The sequence below is a fragment of the Spea bombifrons genome, chromosome 4 (genome assembly GCF_027358695.1).
Source record: "Spea bombifrons isolate aSpeBom1 chromosome 4, aSpeBom1.2.pri, whole genome shotgun sequence".
Taxonomy (NCBI): domain Eukaryota; kingdom Metazoa; phylum Chordata; class Amphibia; order Anura; family Pelobatidae; genus Spea; species Spea bombifrons.
Genome location: NC_071090.1, coordinates 112,843,850 through 112,860,907, shown reverse-complemented (window position 1 = coordinate 112,860,907; position 17,058 = coordinate 112,843,850). Strand labels below are relative to the sequence as shown.

Genomic DNA, 17,058 nt, shown 5'->3' with positions numbered 1-17,058 from the left:
TCACCAATCCGTGTCTCCCCATCTCCGTGTCACTAATCCGTGTCTCCCCATCTCCGTGTCACTAATCCGTGTTTCCCCATCTTCGTGTCACTAATCCGTGTCTCCCCATCTTCGTGTCACTAATTCGTGTCTCCCCATCTCCGTGTCACTAATCCGTGTCTCCCCATCTCCGTGTCACTAATCCGTGTCTCCCCATCTCCGTGTCACTAATCCGTGTCTCCCCATCTCTGTGTCACTAATCCGTGTCTCCCCATCTCCGTGTCACTAATCCGTGTCTCCGCATCTCTGTGTCACTAATCCGTGTCTCCCCATCTCCGTGTCACTAATCCGTGTCTCCCCATCTCTGTGTCACTAATTAATGTCTCCCCATCTCCATCTCACTAATCCATGTCTCCCCATCTCCTTCTCACTAGCCCGTGCCCCCCCTCCCCATGTTACTAATCCGGGTCTCCCCATCTCCATCTCACTAATCCGTGTCTCCCCATCTCCGTGTCACTAATCCGTGTCTCCCCATCTCCGTGTCACTAATCCGTGTCTCCCCATCTCTGTGTCACTAATTCATGTCTCCCCATCTCCGTGTCACCAATCCGTGTCTCCCCATCTCTGTGTCACTAATCCGTGTCTCCCTATCTCTGTGTCACTAATCCGTGTCTCCCCATCTCCGTGTCACCAATGCGTGTCTCCCCATCTCCGTGTCACTAATTTGTGTCTCCCCATCTCCATCTCACTAATTAATGTCTCCCCATCTCCATCTCACTAATCCATGTCTCCCCATCTCCTTCTCACTAGCCCGTGCCCGCCCCTTCCCATGTTACTAATCCGTGTCTCCCCATCTCCGTGTCATTTATCTGTGTCTTCTTTGTCCACTTGCAGTAGACTGGACTTATGCGTATAACTGCACCCTTTGTAGAGTGAAGAGTATGAAGTGTTTTGACAAGGAGACATGCTTTCCTGGTGAGACGCTCTGTTCCACGGGGGAGGCTCTGTTCCAGGGGGGAGGCTCTGTTCAGTGAGGGAGGCTCTGTTGCATGGTGGGAGGCTCTGTTCTGCGGGGGAGGCTCTTGCTTGGGGGGAGGCTCTGTTGCATGGGAGGAGGCTCTATTGCACGGGGGGAGGCTCTGTTGCACCGGGGGGAGGCTCTGTTCTGCGGGGGGAGGCTCTGTTGCGTGGGGGGAGGCTCTGTTGCGTGGGGGAGGCTCTGTTGCGTGGGGGAGGCTCTGTTCTGCGGGGGAGGCTTTGTTGCATGGGGGGAGGCTCTGTTGCGCGAGAGGAGGCTCTGTTGCGTGGGGGGAGGCTCTGTTGCGTGGGAGTAGGCTCTGTTGCGTGGGGGGAGGCTCTGTTCTGCGGGGGAAGGCTCTGTTGCGTGGGGGGAGGCTCTGTTCTGCAGGGGAAGGATCTGTTGCGTGGGAGGAGGCTCTATTGCATGGGGGGAGGCTCTGTTGCACCGGGGGGAGGCTCTGTTGCGTGGGGGGAGGCTCTGTTGCGTGGGGGAGGCTCTGTTCTGCGGGGGAGGCTTTGTTGCATGGGGGGAGGCTCTGTTGCGCGAGAGGAGGCTCTGTTGCGCGAGAGGAGGCTCTGTTGCGCGAGAGGAGGCTCTGTTGCGCGAGAGGAGGCTCTGTTGCGTGGGGGGAGGCTCTGTTGCGTGGGAGTAGGCTCTGTTGCGTGGGGGGAGGCTCTGTTCTGCAGGGGAAGGATCTGTTGCGTGGGGGGAGGCTCTGTTGCAAACTTATTATGTTCCATTTTATATTTCAGTGAAGCAGGGACTTCGCTGGCCTCTGAATCTCATTTTTATGAGCTGCGCCATCTCCACATTAGTGGGAGTTTTCACCTGTTGCTATGAGTGGGTATTAACCCTATACGTTCTGTATATAGGATTTCTTGTATACACTGTATATGGGATGTAAAAGGGATTTGTTCTATACACTGTATATGGGATGTATGAGGGATGTGTTCTATACACTGTATATTGGATGTATGAGGGATTTGATCTATACACGGTATATGGGCTGTATAAGGGATTTGTTCTATACATGGTATATGGGCTGTATAAGGGATTTGTTCTATACACTGTATAGGGGATGTATAAGGGATTTGTTCTATACACTGTATATGGAATGTATGAGTGATTTGTTCTATACACTGTATATAGGATGTATTAGGGATTTGTTCTATACACTGTATATGGGATGTATGAGGGATTTGTTCTATACACTGTATATAGGATGTATGAGGGATTTGTTCTATACACTGTATATGGGATGTATAAGGGATTTGTTCTATACACTGTATATGGGATGTATGAGTGATTTGTTCTATACACTGTATATGGGATGTATGAGTGATTTGTTTTATACACTGTATATGGGATGTATAAGGGATTTGTTCTATACACTGTATATGGGATGTATGAGTGATTTGTTCTATACACTGTATATGGGATGTATAATGGATTTGTTCTATACACTGTATATAGGATGTATAATGGATTTGTTTTATATACTGTATATGGGATGTATAAGGGATTTGTTCTATACACTGTATATGGGATGTATGAGTGATTTGTTCTATACACTGTATATGGGATGTATGAGTGATTTGTTCTATATACTGTATATGGGATGTATAAGGGATTTGTTTTATACACTGTATATGGGATGTATAGATGATTTGTTCTATTCTGGAGTATAAATGGTACTATTTATCATACAGAGAAACCGACGGACTCTGTGACCTTCTGTGATTGCAGAAGGATCAGCGGCCTCTTTTTGTGTCATCTCATTCAGGCCCCCAGGGGCCGTGATCTCATCCTATTCTGAACCTCAACAGGAAGTTTTTGTTTTTAAAATGAAAAGCAGTAATTACCCGGTGGGAAATCCACGTGGAGTGGGAGAGACGTGTGTTTTGGTGTAAACATGCGCGGCCGCACAGATCTCCGCAGGTCATGTGATCTGACCCCATTATTGTATGAAAGTTTATTGCGTGGCGATATGGGGCCCCACCATTCTTGTTTTGGAGGGGGGATTCTCTCCATGTGCATTGGCCCCCCCCTGCATGTGATATACTCCCTTCAGTCAGACCTCCTTTTGTGCATGCATGGAACACGCTCCGATTGGTTTCATGGAAGCACTTTCCTGCCAAGGATTATCCACGGAAAAGTAGGGTAGCTGCTGCAGCAGGGCTGCAGCTTCTAGCTCAGATAAGTGTCTTATTTATTCCTTACAGGGGGTTAGGGTTACGCACAGAGTACTTCAGAGTACTGAAGTTCAGCAGTTTAATGTTAGAGGAATGGGGAGAGCACGGCGGCTGCAGTTTAATGTTAGAAGAATGGGGGAGAGCGCGGCGGCTGCAGTTTAATGTTAGAAGAATGGGGGAGAGCACGGCGGCTGCAGTTTAATGTTAGAAGAATGGGGGAGAGCGCGGCGGCTGCAGTTTAATGTTAGAAGAATGGGGGAGAGCGCGGCGGCTGCAGTTTAATGTTAGAAGAATGGGGGAGAGCGCGGCGGCTGCAGTTTAATGTTAGAAGAATGGGGGAGAGCGCGGCGGCTGCAGTTTAATGTTAGAAGAATGGGAGAGCGCGGCGGATGCAGTTTAATGTTAGAAGAATGGGGGAGAGCGCGGCGGCTGCAGTTTAATGTTAGAAGAATGGGAGAGCGCGGCGGATGCAGTTTAATGTTAGAAGAATGGGGGAGAGCGCAGCGGCTGCAGTTTAATGTTATAAAAATGGAGGAGAGCGCGGCGGCTGCAGTTTAATGTTATAAGAATGGGGGAGAGCGCGGCGGCTGCAGTTTAATGTTATAAGAATGGGGGAGAGCGCGGCGGCTGCAGTTTAATGTTATAAGAATGGGGGAGAGCGTGGCTGTAGTTTAATGTTGATAAATGTAATATTAAAAACAAAGCGCTGCACATTTTTCTGCTGGGCTTAATATAAAAAATAATGAATAATAAAGTGTAATAACATTAATGATAATAATTAATAGTAGTAATGATAATAAATAATAATAAATAGTAATAATAATTAATAATAGTAATTAATAGTAATAATATAATAATAATAATAATAAATAATAATTAATAATAGTAATAGTAATAATTAATAATAATAATATAATAGTAATAATAATATAATAGTAATAATAATAGCAATAATAATAATATAATAGTAATAATAATTATAACAAATAGTAATAATAATAGTAATAATAATAATATAATAGTAATAATAATAAATAGTAATAATAATATAATAGTAATAATAATAGTAATAATAATAATATAATAGTAATAATAATAATATGTTTGTTCATTAGAAGAATAGCGGTGCCGGGGTCAGCATGGGTTAATATTTGAGGTGCGCTGTACCTTTAAGCCCCTAAAGCGGTGATAATACAAAGGGGTCCGAAGGTCAGTCCTGTGTATTGGCTCCACTGAGTGTGGGACCCGGGGGATGGGATTCCAGCTGTTTGGGACTGGTGTCCATGAAGGGGTTAATATATGGGCATAACTATTTGGTAAAGTCACCAAACTCACCGGGTATGATGTCATACATCCTCGACCAGAGAGGGGCACTTTTGTTCGTGGGGGTGTGGTTAAAGGCGGGGTTGGGGCGGGGCTCAACACAGACTTTTTATGTGACCCGGTGCCCTATTGTTATCTCTGGCCCTAGGTGTAGGGCTGCAGGACTAGGGGCCCCGTTTGCGGATGATATTGGTCACCATGGGGCCCCAGTAGTCTGAAGGCAGCATGCTATTTGCCATAAATGGGTTAAATGCCTTAAAACGTGGTTTTACCAATTTTATTAACTTATAGAACATTTAACCCCTTCAATGGATGCTGCGATTAGGTTAAGCGATGCGGGCAGAATAACCTCACAGATCCACGCCCCGTCCTGGGGTAAAAATAACGTATCCCGGGGTCCCCTAACAATGTGGCTATAACAAATGGGGCAATGGGTAACGGGGGCAAAAGGTCAGATGGCAGGACTGTCCTGACAGAACCTTGACCTTTGGCAGCTATGGAGTAGTTACAGAACCTCCCAATCGGCGACCCCCTGGTTTAACCCTTTGGGGCAGCAGGGGCTTTAGAGGCAGCTGGCGGGGTAGCGTTCCCAGCCCCGTGTAGAGTATGTGGCTGAAGGGGTTAACACATTAAAGTCACGGCCGTGTATTTTATCTTACAGGTTCAGAAATCTGCCGCCAGGCGTGTCCCCGACGCACTGAGGGCCCCGGCTCCCCGGGCATGGACACGGCTCCACGTACTTACTGCCAAGCCTGCGTGTCTACTGTGTATTGTCAATAAAGCTTTCAAACTTTAAAGGGTTAATAGAAAAATGTCCCCTGCCAGGTCCCTGTGCTCTGGCAGAAGAAGGGTTAAGGGGACAGGCGGAAAAGGGGCAATTATCGCCTGGGACCCGCGTGCGGCCCCCGACAATGCTCTGCGCGGAATTCACCCCCAGTGGGTAAATAATCAGAGCTCCCACAGATACCGTGGCGATGCTGCCCTGGCCCAGATGGAAGAGAGGTTTACTTTACTGAGAGGGTGGTAGATAAGTGGAACAGCCTCCCAGCAGAAGTGGTAGAGGGTAATACAGTGAGGGGATTAAACATGCATGGGATAGACATACGGCTCCTGAATCTAAGACGAGACCAAGGTTGGAGTCTTTACAGACGGGGGCCGGAGGGGGCCGATCTGCCGGCAGGTTCTGGGTTTTTGGCAGGCGAGAGGTTAAAGTGCCGGCCCCAGGGCACAGGTGGGGGAGAGAGAGCGCGGTGTCGGATTTCGGGGAGGGACAGGTAGAGCTCCAGGTAACCAAACAAGTCAAACAGAAGGCGAGTGGGAGTGTGAGAGACCGTGCGAGAAAGCGGGGAGGAGAGAGCGTGAGGACAGCCCAGCGGAAGAGACAGTTTATATATTGGCTCAGAGACGGCCCCGCTCAGAGTGCTGGACGCAAGGCCTGGCACAGAGGTAGACCCCCTGAATAGGCTGTGAGACCCCCGAAAGATAGACTGTGAGACCCCAGAGGCCACTAAGAGACCACCTGGATAGACTGCGAGACCCCAGAGACCACCGAGAGACAGCCTGGATAGACTGCGAGACCCCAGAGGCCACCTGGATAGACTGTGAGACCCCAAAGGCCACCTGGATAGACTGTGAGACCCCAAAGGCCACCTGGATAGACTGCGAGACCCCAGAGACCACTGAGAGACAGCCTGGATAGACTGTGAGACCCCAAAGGCCACAGAGAGACATCCCTGATAGGCAGGCGATTGCCTGGACGTGGAGCGCGGGGACAGACGGCGTGTATACGGGGGTCGTTCCCAGCGCCATCCTGGTTCGCATCAAGAGTCTTCCCGGCCTCCTCACTCTGATCTCAGACCGTCCATCAGGTGAGTGTCTCGCACTGCAGTATGGAGCAATCGCCATGGAAACGAATGGAATGGAATGTCCCTGCCGATTGCCCCAGTCTGGGTACAAACTGCCCAACGTGTGAACCATTTCTCACCATAGGGGCATTATTCACTAACCGGCCTCGCCACAGGAGCTGGCAGGGGCACTGGGGGGGGGCTGGGGGGGCATTATTCACTAACCGGCCTCGCCACAGGAGCTGGCAGGGGCACTGGGGGGGGACTGGGGGGCATTATTCACTAACCGGCCTCACCACAGGAGCTGGCAGGGGGCACTGGGGGGGATTATTCACTAACCGGCCTCGCCACAGGAGCTGGCAGGGGGGCCCGGGGGGCATTATTCACTAACCGGCCTCACCGTAGGAGCTGGCAGGGGGCACTGGGGGGGATTATTCACTAACCGGCCTCGCCACAGGAGCTGGCAGGGGGGCCCGGGGGGCATTATTCACTAACCGGCCTCACCGTAGGAGCTGGCAGGGGGGACTGGGGGGCATTATTCACTAACCGGCCTCACCGTAGGTGCTGACTGGGGGCCCCGGGGGAAAAATCTGAGCATTCGCAGGGCAGACGTTTATTCCGCTGCCCAGTTGGGGTGGCCGGCCCGGTCACTGCTCCTTATTGTGTGAATCTGTTAAAGTTCACCCCAACCCACGTTTTCACAGAGGGGTTAATACGATTATTTTTACCCCCCAATGTTTACGCACTCGGGGACACACAGCTTCCTCTTTACCCCAAGTGTGGTGGTTTCCCTGCGCAGCCTTCCAGTAGAGGTGGCCTGATTTCTACGCCTGGTATAATGCCGGGGCCGGGGCCGTGTTCCTGTTTATTTATTATGTGATATTTTAGGTTCCCCAGCCAGTGTTTTAGTTATTTGAGGGTAAATTTCGGGTATTTGGGGTGCATGAAGATGTTGGAGATTATTTGGGGGTACATGCTGGCGCACTTGGGGCTGTTGAGGGGGGTACATGCTGGCGCACTTGGGGCTGTTGGGGGGGTACATGCTGGCGCACTTGGGGCTGTTGGGGGGGGTACATGCTGGCGCACTTGGGGCTGTTGGGGGGGTACATGCTGGCGCACTTGGGGCTGTTGGGGGGGGGTACATGCTGGCGCACTTGGGGCTGTTTGGGGGGGTACATGCTGGCGCACTTGGGGCTGTTGGGGGGGTACATGCTGGCGCACTTGGGGCTGTTTGGGGGGGGCACGGTTATCATAAAAAGGGCATTTTATTAACGTTCCTCCCCGGATGGGGGTAACATACCGTACCCCTGCAGGGCACCGACCAATCGGAGGCTTTCTGGTGTTTGAGGGTCAGTCGGGGATACATATGGCTGTGGCCCCTCCCCTATGGCTCCTCCCCCTCCCCGGTGTCCCCGGGTGGCGCAGGAAGCCCCGGCGGATGTGGGTTTGTATAAATAAACATGGCGCACGTGCAGGGGCCCCGCCGGATGCAGACCGCCCCACGGTCACCTGTCACGTGTCACATGTTACACTCACACCTTTAATCCGGGAGAGACCCCGCCTTACACGTGCGGCCATATGTTCTCAGCGTGGGGGCAGGTGGGGCAGATATGACCCACTCCAGGGCTGCCACATCGCGCTGCGCGTCTCCTAGTAACCAGAACCTGCCGGCAGATCGGCCCCATACGGCCCCCGTCTAGTTGTTGGACTTGTCTTAGATTCAGGAGCCGTATGTCTATCCCATGCATGTTTAATACCCTCACTGTATTACCACCTCTGCTGGGAAGCTGCTATGTTCATCTATCACCCTTTCAGGGAAGGAGCATTTTTTGTCTCCAATTCCTAGTGAATTTGGCTGATTTTCTGAATTATTCTCCATTCCGGAATGCACACCAAATGTCTGAGAGTATGAGTCATACCTCCCTAGTGTCCCTGTTTAGTTTAGCCAGTCCCTCTTTCCTCCCCATACTCAGTGTTGTTGTCTGCGTTGTATAATAAGGGCAGTTTAAGCAGCTGTTTATTATCCCGTATCGGGAACCACGGCCGTCTCGCTGTTGGAGCCGGGGGGCCGCACGCTGCCGGTCTCCCAGAAGCTGTGACCGGTGGCAGAGGCAGCATTATCTGATCATCCTACCAGAGAGGGACTGGCGCTCCTGGACGGGGACGTTTGGCAGGTACGGTGTGATGTGACGGGCTGGACGTTCTGAGCAGTCTAATCACCGCGTTGGGTCTCGTGCCCAGACACGCCAGCTCCTTCCGACACGTGAGAGCGCCGGCGGGTCAGGCGTGGCATGGGTGAGACGGCGTGTATATAATCAGCCGCCCAGCGGTGACGTGCCGCTCAGCGGGAAGCGCCTTCTAATCCGGTGCTAATGACTACCGTACTTTATATAAACGTCTCGGACGCGCCGGCCCCTGCGCTCTCTAGAGCGTCAGCTCTGCTGGTTACCGGACTGGCTTCTACCCATGGGGCGGAATAAAATAATAAACCTTTTAACCCTCTCTCCTCCAGGGTGCGGGATGGTGACAGAGGAGGGCACCGAGTGGCTCCTCTCGCTCCTCAGAGAGGTCCAGCTCGAGCAGTTCTACCCCAAGGTCCGGGATGAGCTGAACGTCACCCGGCCGGGGCACTTCGACTACGTGAAACCCGTGGACCTGGACCAAATTGGCATGGGGCGGCCAGGTAAGGGGCAAATAACGCCTTGTTACCCCGCAGCGAAAGAGCAAATTCCCTTAACGTTCTCTAAATACCCTGACATGTTCGGGGTAACCCGTTCCCTGAGCGTCTGGGGGCGGGGAGAGGCTGGCGAGGATCATTGGCCGCCTCTACAAATGGTTTCAGAGGGAAGAGACTTCTGAGGCTCTCTTCTTTCACATAAAGTTTAACGTGGATAAGTGTAAGAGGAGGCATTTGGAGCACAGATTTAAGGGAGTTTTACCCTCAGCCGTGACATCAGCGTTATTTCAAGCGGTGTGAACGGGCAATGTGAGAAAATTCTGCTCTTACAGAAAAGTAGTAGGTACCTGGAATAGCCTTCCAGTGGATGTAGTGCAGGTAAACACAGAGAAGGAATTCCAGAATGTTTGGTATGCGCAGAAATATTAAGAAGTAATAAAGAAAGGGCCAGTAGACGGGCAGCGGGTTCCTTCCGTGCCTGATATCCATAACCGGTTCTGCCTTATCACACTGAGTCACTGGTGTGTCACCGGCATCTGACCTGGATCCTGGTGGAATGAGGCCACGGCGGGTGACGCATGCAGAGGGCCAGGCGTGGACGCCTACTGTCATAATAATCCAATGCGATGAGTTTATTCAGCGAGCGGGTGAATCCAGGTGAGAAGGAGAAGCTTCCGCTCCCCAAATTCACAACCTCGCCCTTTACTGTATAATTCGCATTTCCTGTCTCCCCAAATTCACAACCTCGCCCTTTACCGTATAATTCGCATTTCCTGCCTCCCCAAATTCACAACCTCGCCCTTTACCGTATAATTCGCATTTCCTGCCTCCCCAAATTCATATCCTCGCCCTTTATCGTATAATTCGCATTTCCTGCCTCCCCAAATTCATAACCTCGCCCTTTATCGTATATAATTCGCATTTCCTGTCTCCCCCGAGTCCGGAACCTCGCTCTTTATCGTATAATTCGCATTGCCTGTCTCCCCAAATTCATAACCTCGCCCTTTATCGTATAATTCGCATTTCCTGTCTCCCCCCCGAGTTCGGAACCTCGCTTTTTATCGTATAATTCGCATTTCCTGTCTCCCCCGAGTCCGCAACCTCGCTCTATTGTATAATTCGCATTTCCTGTCTCCCCCAAATTCATAACCTTGCCCTTTATCGTATAATTCGCATTTCCTGTCTCCCCTGAGTCTGGAACCTCGCTCTATCGTATAATTCGCATTTCATGTCTCCCCCCCCTCCCCCCGAGTTCGGAACCTCGCCCTTTAACGTATAATTTGTCTCCCCTGAGCTCGGAACCTCGCTTTTTATCGTATAATTCACGTTTCCTGTCTCCCCCGAGTTCGGAACCTCGCTTTTTATCGTATAATTCGCATTTCCTGTCTCCCCCGAGTCTGGAACCTCGCTCTATCGTATAATTCGCATTTCATGTCTCCCCCCCTCCCCCCGAGTTCGGAACCTCGCCCTTTAACATATAATTTGTCTCCCCTGAGCTCGGAACCTCGCTTTTTATCGTATAATTCACGTTTCCTGTCTCCCCCGAGTTCGGAACCTCGCTCTTTATCATATAATCTCACGGTGAGAGCTCCGCCTCCTGCTAGCTGTTTTTAACCAATCGGCTGTTTTTTGCAGGACAGAGGAGATTATTCGAAGCCTTAAAGAGGAGGAAACCGCCAGTTCGTCCCAAGTCCTGGATGTACAAGGTAGGGGCCCCGGGGGCCGCGTATAAACCCAATGCAGTCCATTAGATACCTGGGAGTCCTACTGTGATGTTCACGGACCCCCCCCCGCCATCTCCCTGGACCCTTAGATGGCCTCTGATCTTCTGGAAGTGCGTTTCACGGTGCTGACTGGTGCATGTAAAGTGCTGCCCCCTGCAGGGTGGGGTTTTTTTTTTTTTTTGTAATGTAAAAGCCAAGAAACGTCCTGTAAATACCGGCCCCCTCACCTGTCATTCATTCGCAGCACCTACTGAAAAAACATTGCGTCCGTGCGCGGCTCGGAGACCGGCGGTTCTAATCCTTCTTGCTTCTATAACTCTCAGATGTTCTCGGCGAGAGGGCCGGACCAGGCGGAGTGCCCCCAGTATCCGGACAGCCCCCATTCCCCGTCCTCCCCGCAGAGCGACCCCGAATGTGCCCTGAAATGTCTGATTAACGAGCGCGACCTGAGCCTCTACGAGCGCCTGGGGGACGGCTGCTTCGGGGTGGTGCGGAGAGGAGAGTGGAGAGTCCCGAGTGGGCGGAGTGTAAGTATGGGGGAGGGGCCAGAGAATTCAGCCCTCTAACTCTTTTACTGCCCTGATTTAGTACAGAGACTGATAAAGTCCTAGGCGGCCTGAAATACTTTATAATCTTTCAACCCTCTAAATCCTTTGCAGGCTCCCTCTCTGTTCTGCCGGTGATTGCTTTTATGGGACAATTAAAGTCCTGCCCTTACTGGCCCCCACAGTGAGTGGAGGGGAACATTTTTTTTTGTTTACCCATAATAAACCAGCTGGCGGGCCGGACCACTGTGCCGGTTAGCGAAGGCCCTGTCTGCCCCTGCGGAGCGGTGGAGAAGTGGTACATGCCCCGTGAATTGCCCCGGTGAATAGCCACAAAAAATAATTTAACCAGGAAATAAAGGCCACACGCATCAGTGTTGCTGGCTGATGACATCATTCCCATACTCCGGATGACATCATTAGCATGTCCCAATCGCTGTTTGATTTCATTGGCTATTATTCAGCACTCATGTGATGTATGATGCTTATCTTCAGGTGAGCGTGGCGGTGAAGTCCCTGCGCGCAGACGTCTGCTCTGATCCAGAAGCGCTTCGAGACTTTCTCCAAGAAGTGAACTCCATGTACGCTCTCGATCACCCCCATCTCATCCGGCTGTATGGCGTGGTACTGACCCAGCCGCTAAAAATGGTGAGTGACGGTCTCGCCAAGCCAGAGGCGGTCTGATCTCCGACGGTCGCGCAACAGTCAGCGAGCGGGGGCCTCTAACGTGTCCCCCTCTCTCCTAGGTGACGGAGCTGGCCACGCTCGGCTCTCTCCAAGACACTCTGCGCTCTCGTTACGGCTGCTTCCCCCTGCAGCTGCTGTGGACGTACTCCCTGCAGGTCGCCTCCGGCATGAGTTACTTGGAGTCTCGGAAGTTCATCCACAGGGACCTGGCGGCCCGGAACATTCTGCTGACCAGCGAGGAGGTTGTAAAGATTGGAGATTTCGGACTCATGAGGGCGCTCTCTAGTCACAGCGACCATTATATCATGTCTGCCCACCGGAAGATACCCTTTGCATGGTGAGGGCAGAGACCGAGACAGAAGGGGTGCTAGGGGCAGATCGAGGAGGGCAAAGTGGAACGCAGGGCTGCGCCGTTGCCCTTGCTCCACGCTTGTAGGCCATTGTCTTCTGTTAGCAAATTCTCAGTGCCCTGCAGCGACCCCAGAACGTCCATTATGTAAAACTAGAGTCCTCTCGACTCATCCGTAAATGAGACCCGAGTGAGAATCGGGGGGTCTAATCTCCGCTGAACCTTTCAGGTGCTCCCCCGAAAGTCTGAAGATCGGGACGTTTTCTCACCCTTCGGACGTCTGGATGTTTGGGGTCACCTTGTGGGAGATGTTCACGTACGGGCAGGAGCCCTGGCTGGGACTGAGCGGGAGACAGGTAACTCTCCGAATCACGGTGTCACCCTGCCGAGGGAGGGGCGCTACGCCCGAACGTCTCCTTAACCACCGTCCGCTTGTCTCGGTAGATACTGATGAAAATTGACCGAGAGGGGGAACGCTTGGAGCGTCCAGAAGATTGTCCTCAGGCTCTGTATTCGGTCATCGCCAAGTGCTGGGCCCATCGACCAGACCACCGACCGAACTTCCACAGCCTCATCACCATGTTACAGGAGGTAAGAAGGCTGCGCTCTGAGGATCCAAGAGGGACCCTCTCTCTATTCTCACTCACTCTCTCCCCCACTCTTCTCCTTATCTCACATGGTTTCATTCCTCTCTCCAGGCCCGGCCGCCAGAGGTCAGAGCTTCTCAAGAGGTCCACGACCCAGCCTGGTTGCGTCTAGAGGCTGGTGATGTTATCACAGTCATCGAAGCGGGGTATGTCCCCTATACCCAACATACTTTGAATGGGGAGGCTGCCTAAAGGGGCGTCTGTATATTTAAGTTGTCTTCCTATTTAGATCTGATTCTCACTCCTGGAGGGGCCAGAACAGACGGACCCTGAAGGTGGGGCCCTTTCCTGTGTCTGCTATCTACCCGGAGGATCTGGCTCAGGTCCGGGGCTCGGGGCACTTGTCCGGTAGCCTGGCGCAGCTGTTGCTGGGTGATGGAGAAGCAGAGAATGAGTGAGTCCCTTGTTTTGAGCTAATTCTCCACCCCCCCCAGCTCTTTTACTTTTCCTCCCCATCACAATGCAATGTTCCCAGCAGGAGGGGCAGAGGAAAGGAGGCTGCGCGCAGAGGACTTGTGCCAACATCTGGGGTCAAACTGCTTCGGATGCAAAGTGAGTGATCACTCTGGGGAGTGGGCTCTGGCATTCATAAATCTACACTTTTAAATAAAATTTGTGCCCTTTGCTTTGGTTCTGCCGCCTTCTTCTCCGATACTCTCCTTTCTCTCCCTCTGCTTCCTAAAGCTTGTCCTCCTTCCTCTTCTCTCCCGTTATCTCACTAACTCGTTCTCTGTGCCCCACAAACAGGACTCTCCAAAAGCCTCGAGTCCATCTCGGACTTCTCTCTTCAAGGCCCCCAGAACCACGGGCCTCCACCCAAGAGCCGCGTCAGAGACCTCGAGAGCATTTTGCCCGGCGAACCGACGCCGCGTAGAATGAGCGACCTACCCCCACGGCGCGTTCTTGCCCACATTCGCATGCCGGTGCTCCCCAAACCTAAACCCCCCTCTTCCAAGGACAGGTTCCTCCCTCTGCCCCATGCAGATTACCCTCCGCACCCAATGGTTCGGGTTAATAAGGAGAAGATATCTGCTTCTACCCCTCTTCTGTGTGGTGGAGACACCGGGGCGGTATCACGACCCCCGCTGGGGGTTTCTCTGTCTGACGGCGGATCTGCAGGCAAAGGCGGCGGGCAGCGAGGAGTCGGGGAGAGTGAATTTCAGAGGAAGGTGAAAGAGGTCAGTGTAATTTATCTTCATCGTAAGACACAATGTTATATTATTGCTTTATGTTTTGGGCTCCAGGGTCACCCGGCAGAGAAGGTGGCTTCTCCATCTTATATACACACACACACACACACACACACACACACACACACACTAATGTATTCAGTTTGATTGACGTTTTAAGAATATCTGTGTCCCTCTCCTGTCTGCGTTCCGCTCGGCTTGTCCTGTGGAACCTCTATAACCGTCTCAAACGTTCCAATCCCCAGGTTGAGGATCGAGTCCACGGTGCGACCACCGAGGAAAGCCGGGAAGCTCTCCGTGTCCACGCCGGGGATGTCACGCGGGCCGTTCAGGCTCTTAAGGTGGGAATCTTCTTCTACCAATTCTCGGCAATCTCAGCCAGACTGTCCCGAGTGCAGAGCACAAGTCCTGTTCTCACCTCCCTCGTCCTGGTAGATCTTCTAGACATAGAACCCACCTGTGGGGTCCCCCCCCAGTACCCCCCATTTATCTTGCATTATTGATGTAGTCTTTAACTCTTTGTAAGTCTAAAAGGTCTCAGAAGGGTAAATATTCAGTGATAGAACCTGGTTGCCGTTGGTGGCCATGACCTTCAGCCGTGTCTGGTTCATGGTCAGTGTAAGAGCTTCTTAGCAGGTCTTTTTCGGCACTCGAGGCTATAAGGACTCTCCCTCGTTTTTAGTGAAAAACACAGAAACTCTTCAAACCACCCAAACCGAGAGGAAACTGGAAAGTCTGGTTTGTGCCGCTGGGTCCAGGCGAGGCGCTCGCGGGGTGTTTGGGGGGGAAACTTGTTATTTTAGGAGATGTTTACTGACACCGGTTACTGAATGTGCGACGAGAACAAAAACCAGGGGTTTCTGCGTGGGATTCTAGAATTTATCGCCCACTTGTTTTTTAGAAAATCTTCCCGCAGCATTTCCGCGCCCGTTAACTCTTTCCTCCCCCTCCAGGTGGAGCAGCTGTACAACGTGAGCCGCCACACCAAAGACGATTGTCGCCGGATCCTGGATAAGTGTCAGTGGAACCTGGAGGCCGCTTCCCGCTACGTTCTCCGCCGCGCACATCTCCAGTGAACCCCACGGCGGAGCTTCGTTTGTATATTAACTCATTACGTGCCTTGCTCCTGGTCCGCGACCTTGTGGCGTCCGGTACCATTTTAGGTCTGCTTTACACGGTGGGAGGTGCTGGCCACTCTCCTGATGACCGACTGGGCAATTGGAGGAGGTGAAGGTGCCAACCTGGGCCTACCTCAGATATTCTGAACGATTTGTGGGGACCACGCTCAGGTTGGACGGCGTGAGCTTCTGTCTGATGCTCACCAAAGATGGTGACGAAAGGCGCTGGTGTGTCAGATATCGGTGAGCAGAGAAAATGGCGGACAATGGTCCCAAACTGGGGGTTGTGTCTGTAACTGGACACGGCTATAGAAGTAATTTTTGGGGCTTAACAAGACTTTGTCCTCCTTTGTCTTGGGGCCACCTTTTCTTATTGAAAGCCCGTTAGGTGTCCTGGGTGTGAGCCATTAGAAAGGGAATCCGCCAACAGAGAGGCTCATGTGATACACGATGGTGGCACCAAAGGCCGACCCAAAAAAGGCTGTTCTGTACATGCGTGTCACGGGCCACGCAGACCTCATGAAGACCAATGTTCTGTCCTCCGGTACTCGATAATACGATGTGTCATATGGGGCCTTTTTGGCCCCCGCTAGACAGTAAAGATTTACTTTCACTATTAACCCTGCGACTGCTGGTGGAATCCAGGATCCGGCCGCAGACCGTGCCGTAAACATTCCATGATCTATACCCTCCCTGTACTATATATGTATATATCTGTATTTTCCACATATATAAATATTTTAAACATAACTGTCTCCGGTGTCTACCTCTGATGGGGTAAAAAGGCGTGTCACGTGACTTTACACGAACATATGAGCCAGCTGTCACACACAGGAGTTATTCTTATAAGCAGGGGCAGATGAAGGTCAGGTAGGGCCCCGGGGCGCTGCTGTAACATGTGGCCCCCTCCACATACATGATATTCCGTATGTCACACGGTGCGTTAGTACGCCATTGGCTGCTCAGCAGGGTTACTGCTCTTCTCTTCTACAAACGTTTTTATTGCCCCACAGACCGAGCGCAAATCTCGTGAAAGTTATTGGGCTAACAGGATGTTGATACGCCACGGATTACCTGTCCGGAGGGGCCGAAAAAACAAAATCAAAAAAAGAAAATCATTGCATCTGTCATGGAAGCTGCTTCTGCTCGTGTGCTGCAGAGACACCCCCCTATATATATATATATATATATATATATATATATATATATATATATACACACACACACGTGTGTAGCCTCCACTGTCACTGGCTGTAAGGAGCTTCCTACGGGCAGGTCCTGTCACATGACAGGAAGTAGGAAGCTGACTCTGCCATCACTGATGCCCCTAATGGAGTCTGTGTCTCTGCAAGTATCCAGCAGGAGATGGGGGCCCCCATGAACCCAGCGGCCCCGTCTGACCTCCCACATCACCCGCCACAAGTACTGTGTGCAGAGCAGCCTAATGCAGAGATTGCACTGCAGCGTGCCAGCGGGGGCCCCTCCACACCCGGGCCCTGGGAAAACTGCCCCTGCCTATAACTCAGTCATCGCCACCCTCCTGATAGGTTAAGGGGGCACTTCACACATTATTTCTATACATTATATGACCTGTGTTACCCTCTAATGGGTAATAAGGCATCACAAAGATTATTCCTACGAATTATAGGGTCAGTAACCCCCCCTGGGGGTAAGAGGGCATCTCACACACCTGGATTATTCCTATAAATGATAGGGTCTGTGTATCCTGGACTGAGCTGCCACCTGCTGGTCACTGGAGGCA

General features: G+C 51.9%; 1 protein-coding gene and 1 long non-coding RNA gene across 2 annotated transcripts; both read left to right on the top strand.

The window, feature by feature from the left end:
- The first annotated feature begins 867 nt into the window (after positions 1-867).
- Positions 868-5,306, top strand: LOC128492882 (uncharacterized). The gene is made up of 3 exons (XR_008354144.1): positions 868-954; positions 1,753-1,840; positions 5,177-5,306. It is a non-coding gene; the product is annotated as an uncharacterized LOC128492882 (long non-coding RNA).
- An 894-nt stretch (positions 5,307-6,200) lies between these two features.
- Positions 6,201-16,046, top strand: TNK1 (tyrosine kinase non receptor 1). Its single transcript, XM_053462699.1, has 14 exons — positions 6,201-6,383; positions 8,872-9,042; positions 10,672-10,742; positions 11,084-11,287; positions 11,801-11,953; positions 12,052-12,329; positions 12,571-12,697; positions 12,786-12,932; positions 13,040-13,134; positions 13,218-13,382; positions 13,467-13,540; positions 13,736-14,166; positions 14,424-14,519; positions 15,132-16,046. The coding sequence occupies exons 2-14, from the start codon at positions 8,880-8,882 to the stop codon at positions 15,252-15,254; spliced, it is 2,127 nt and encodes a 708-aa protein (XP_053318674.1). The 5' UTR covers positions 6,201-6,383; positions 8,872-8,879; the 3' UTR covers positions 15,255-16,046.
- The last annotated feature ends 1,012 nt before the right edge of the window (positions 16,047-17,058 follow it).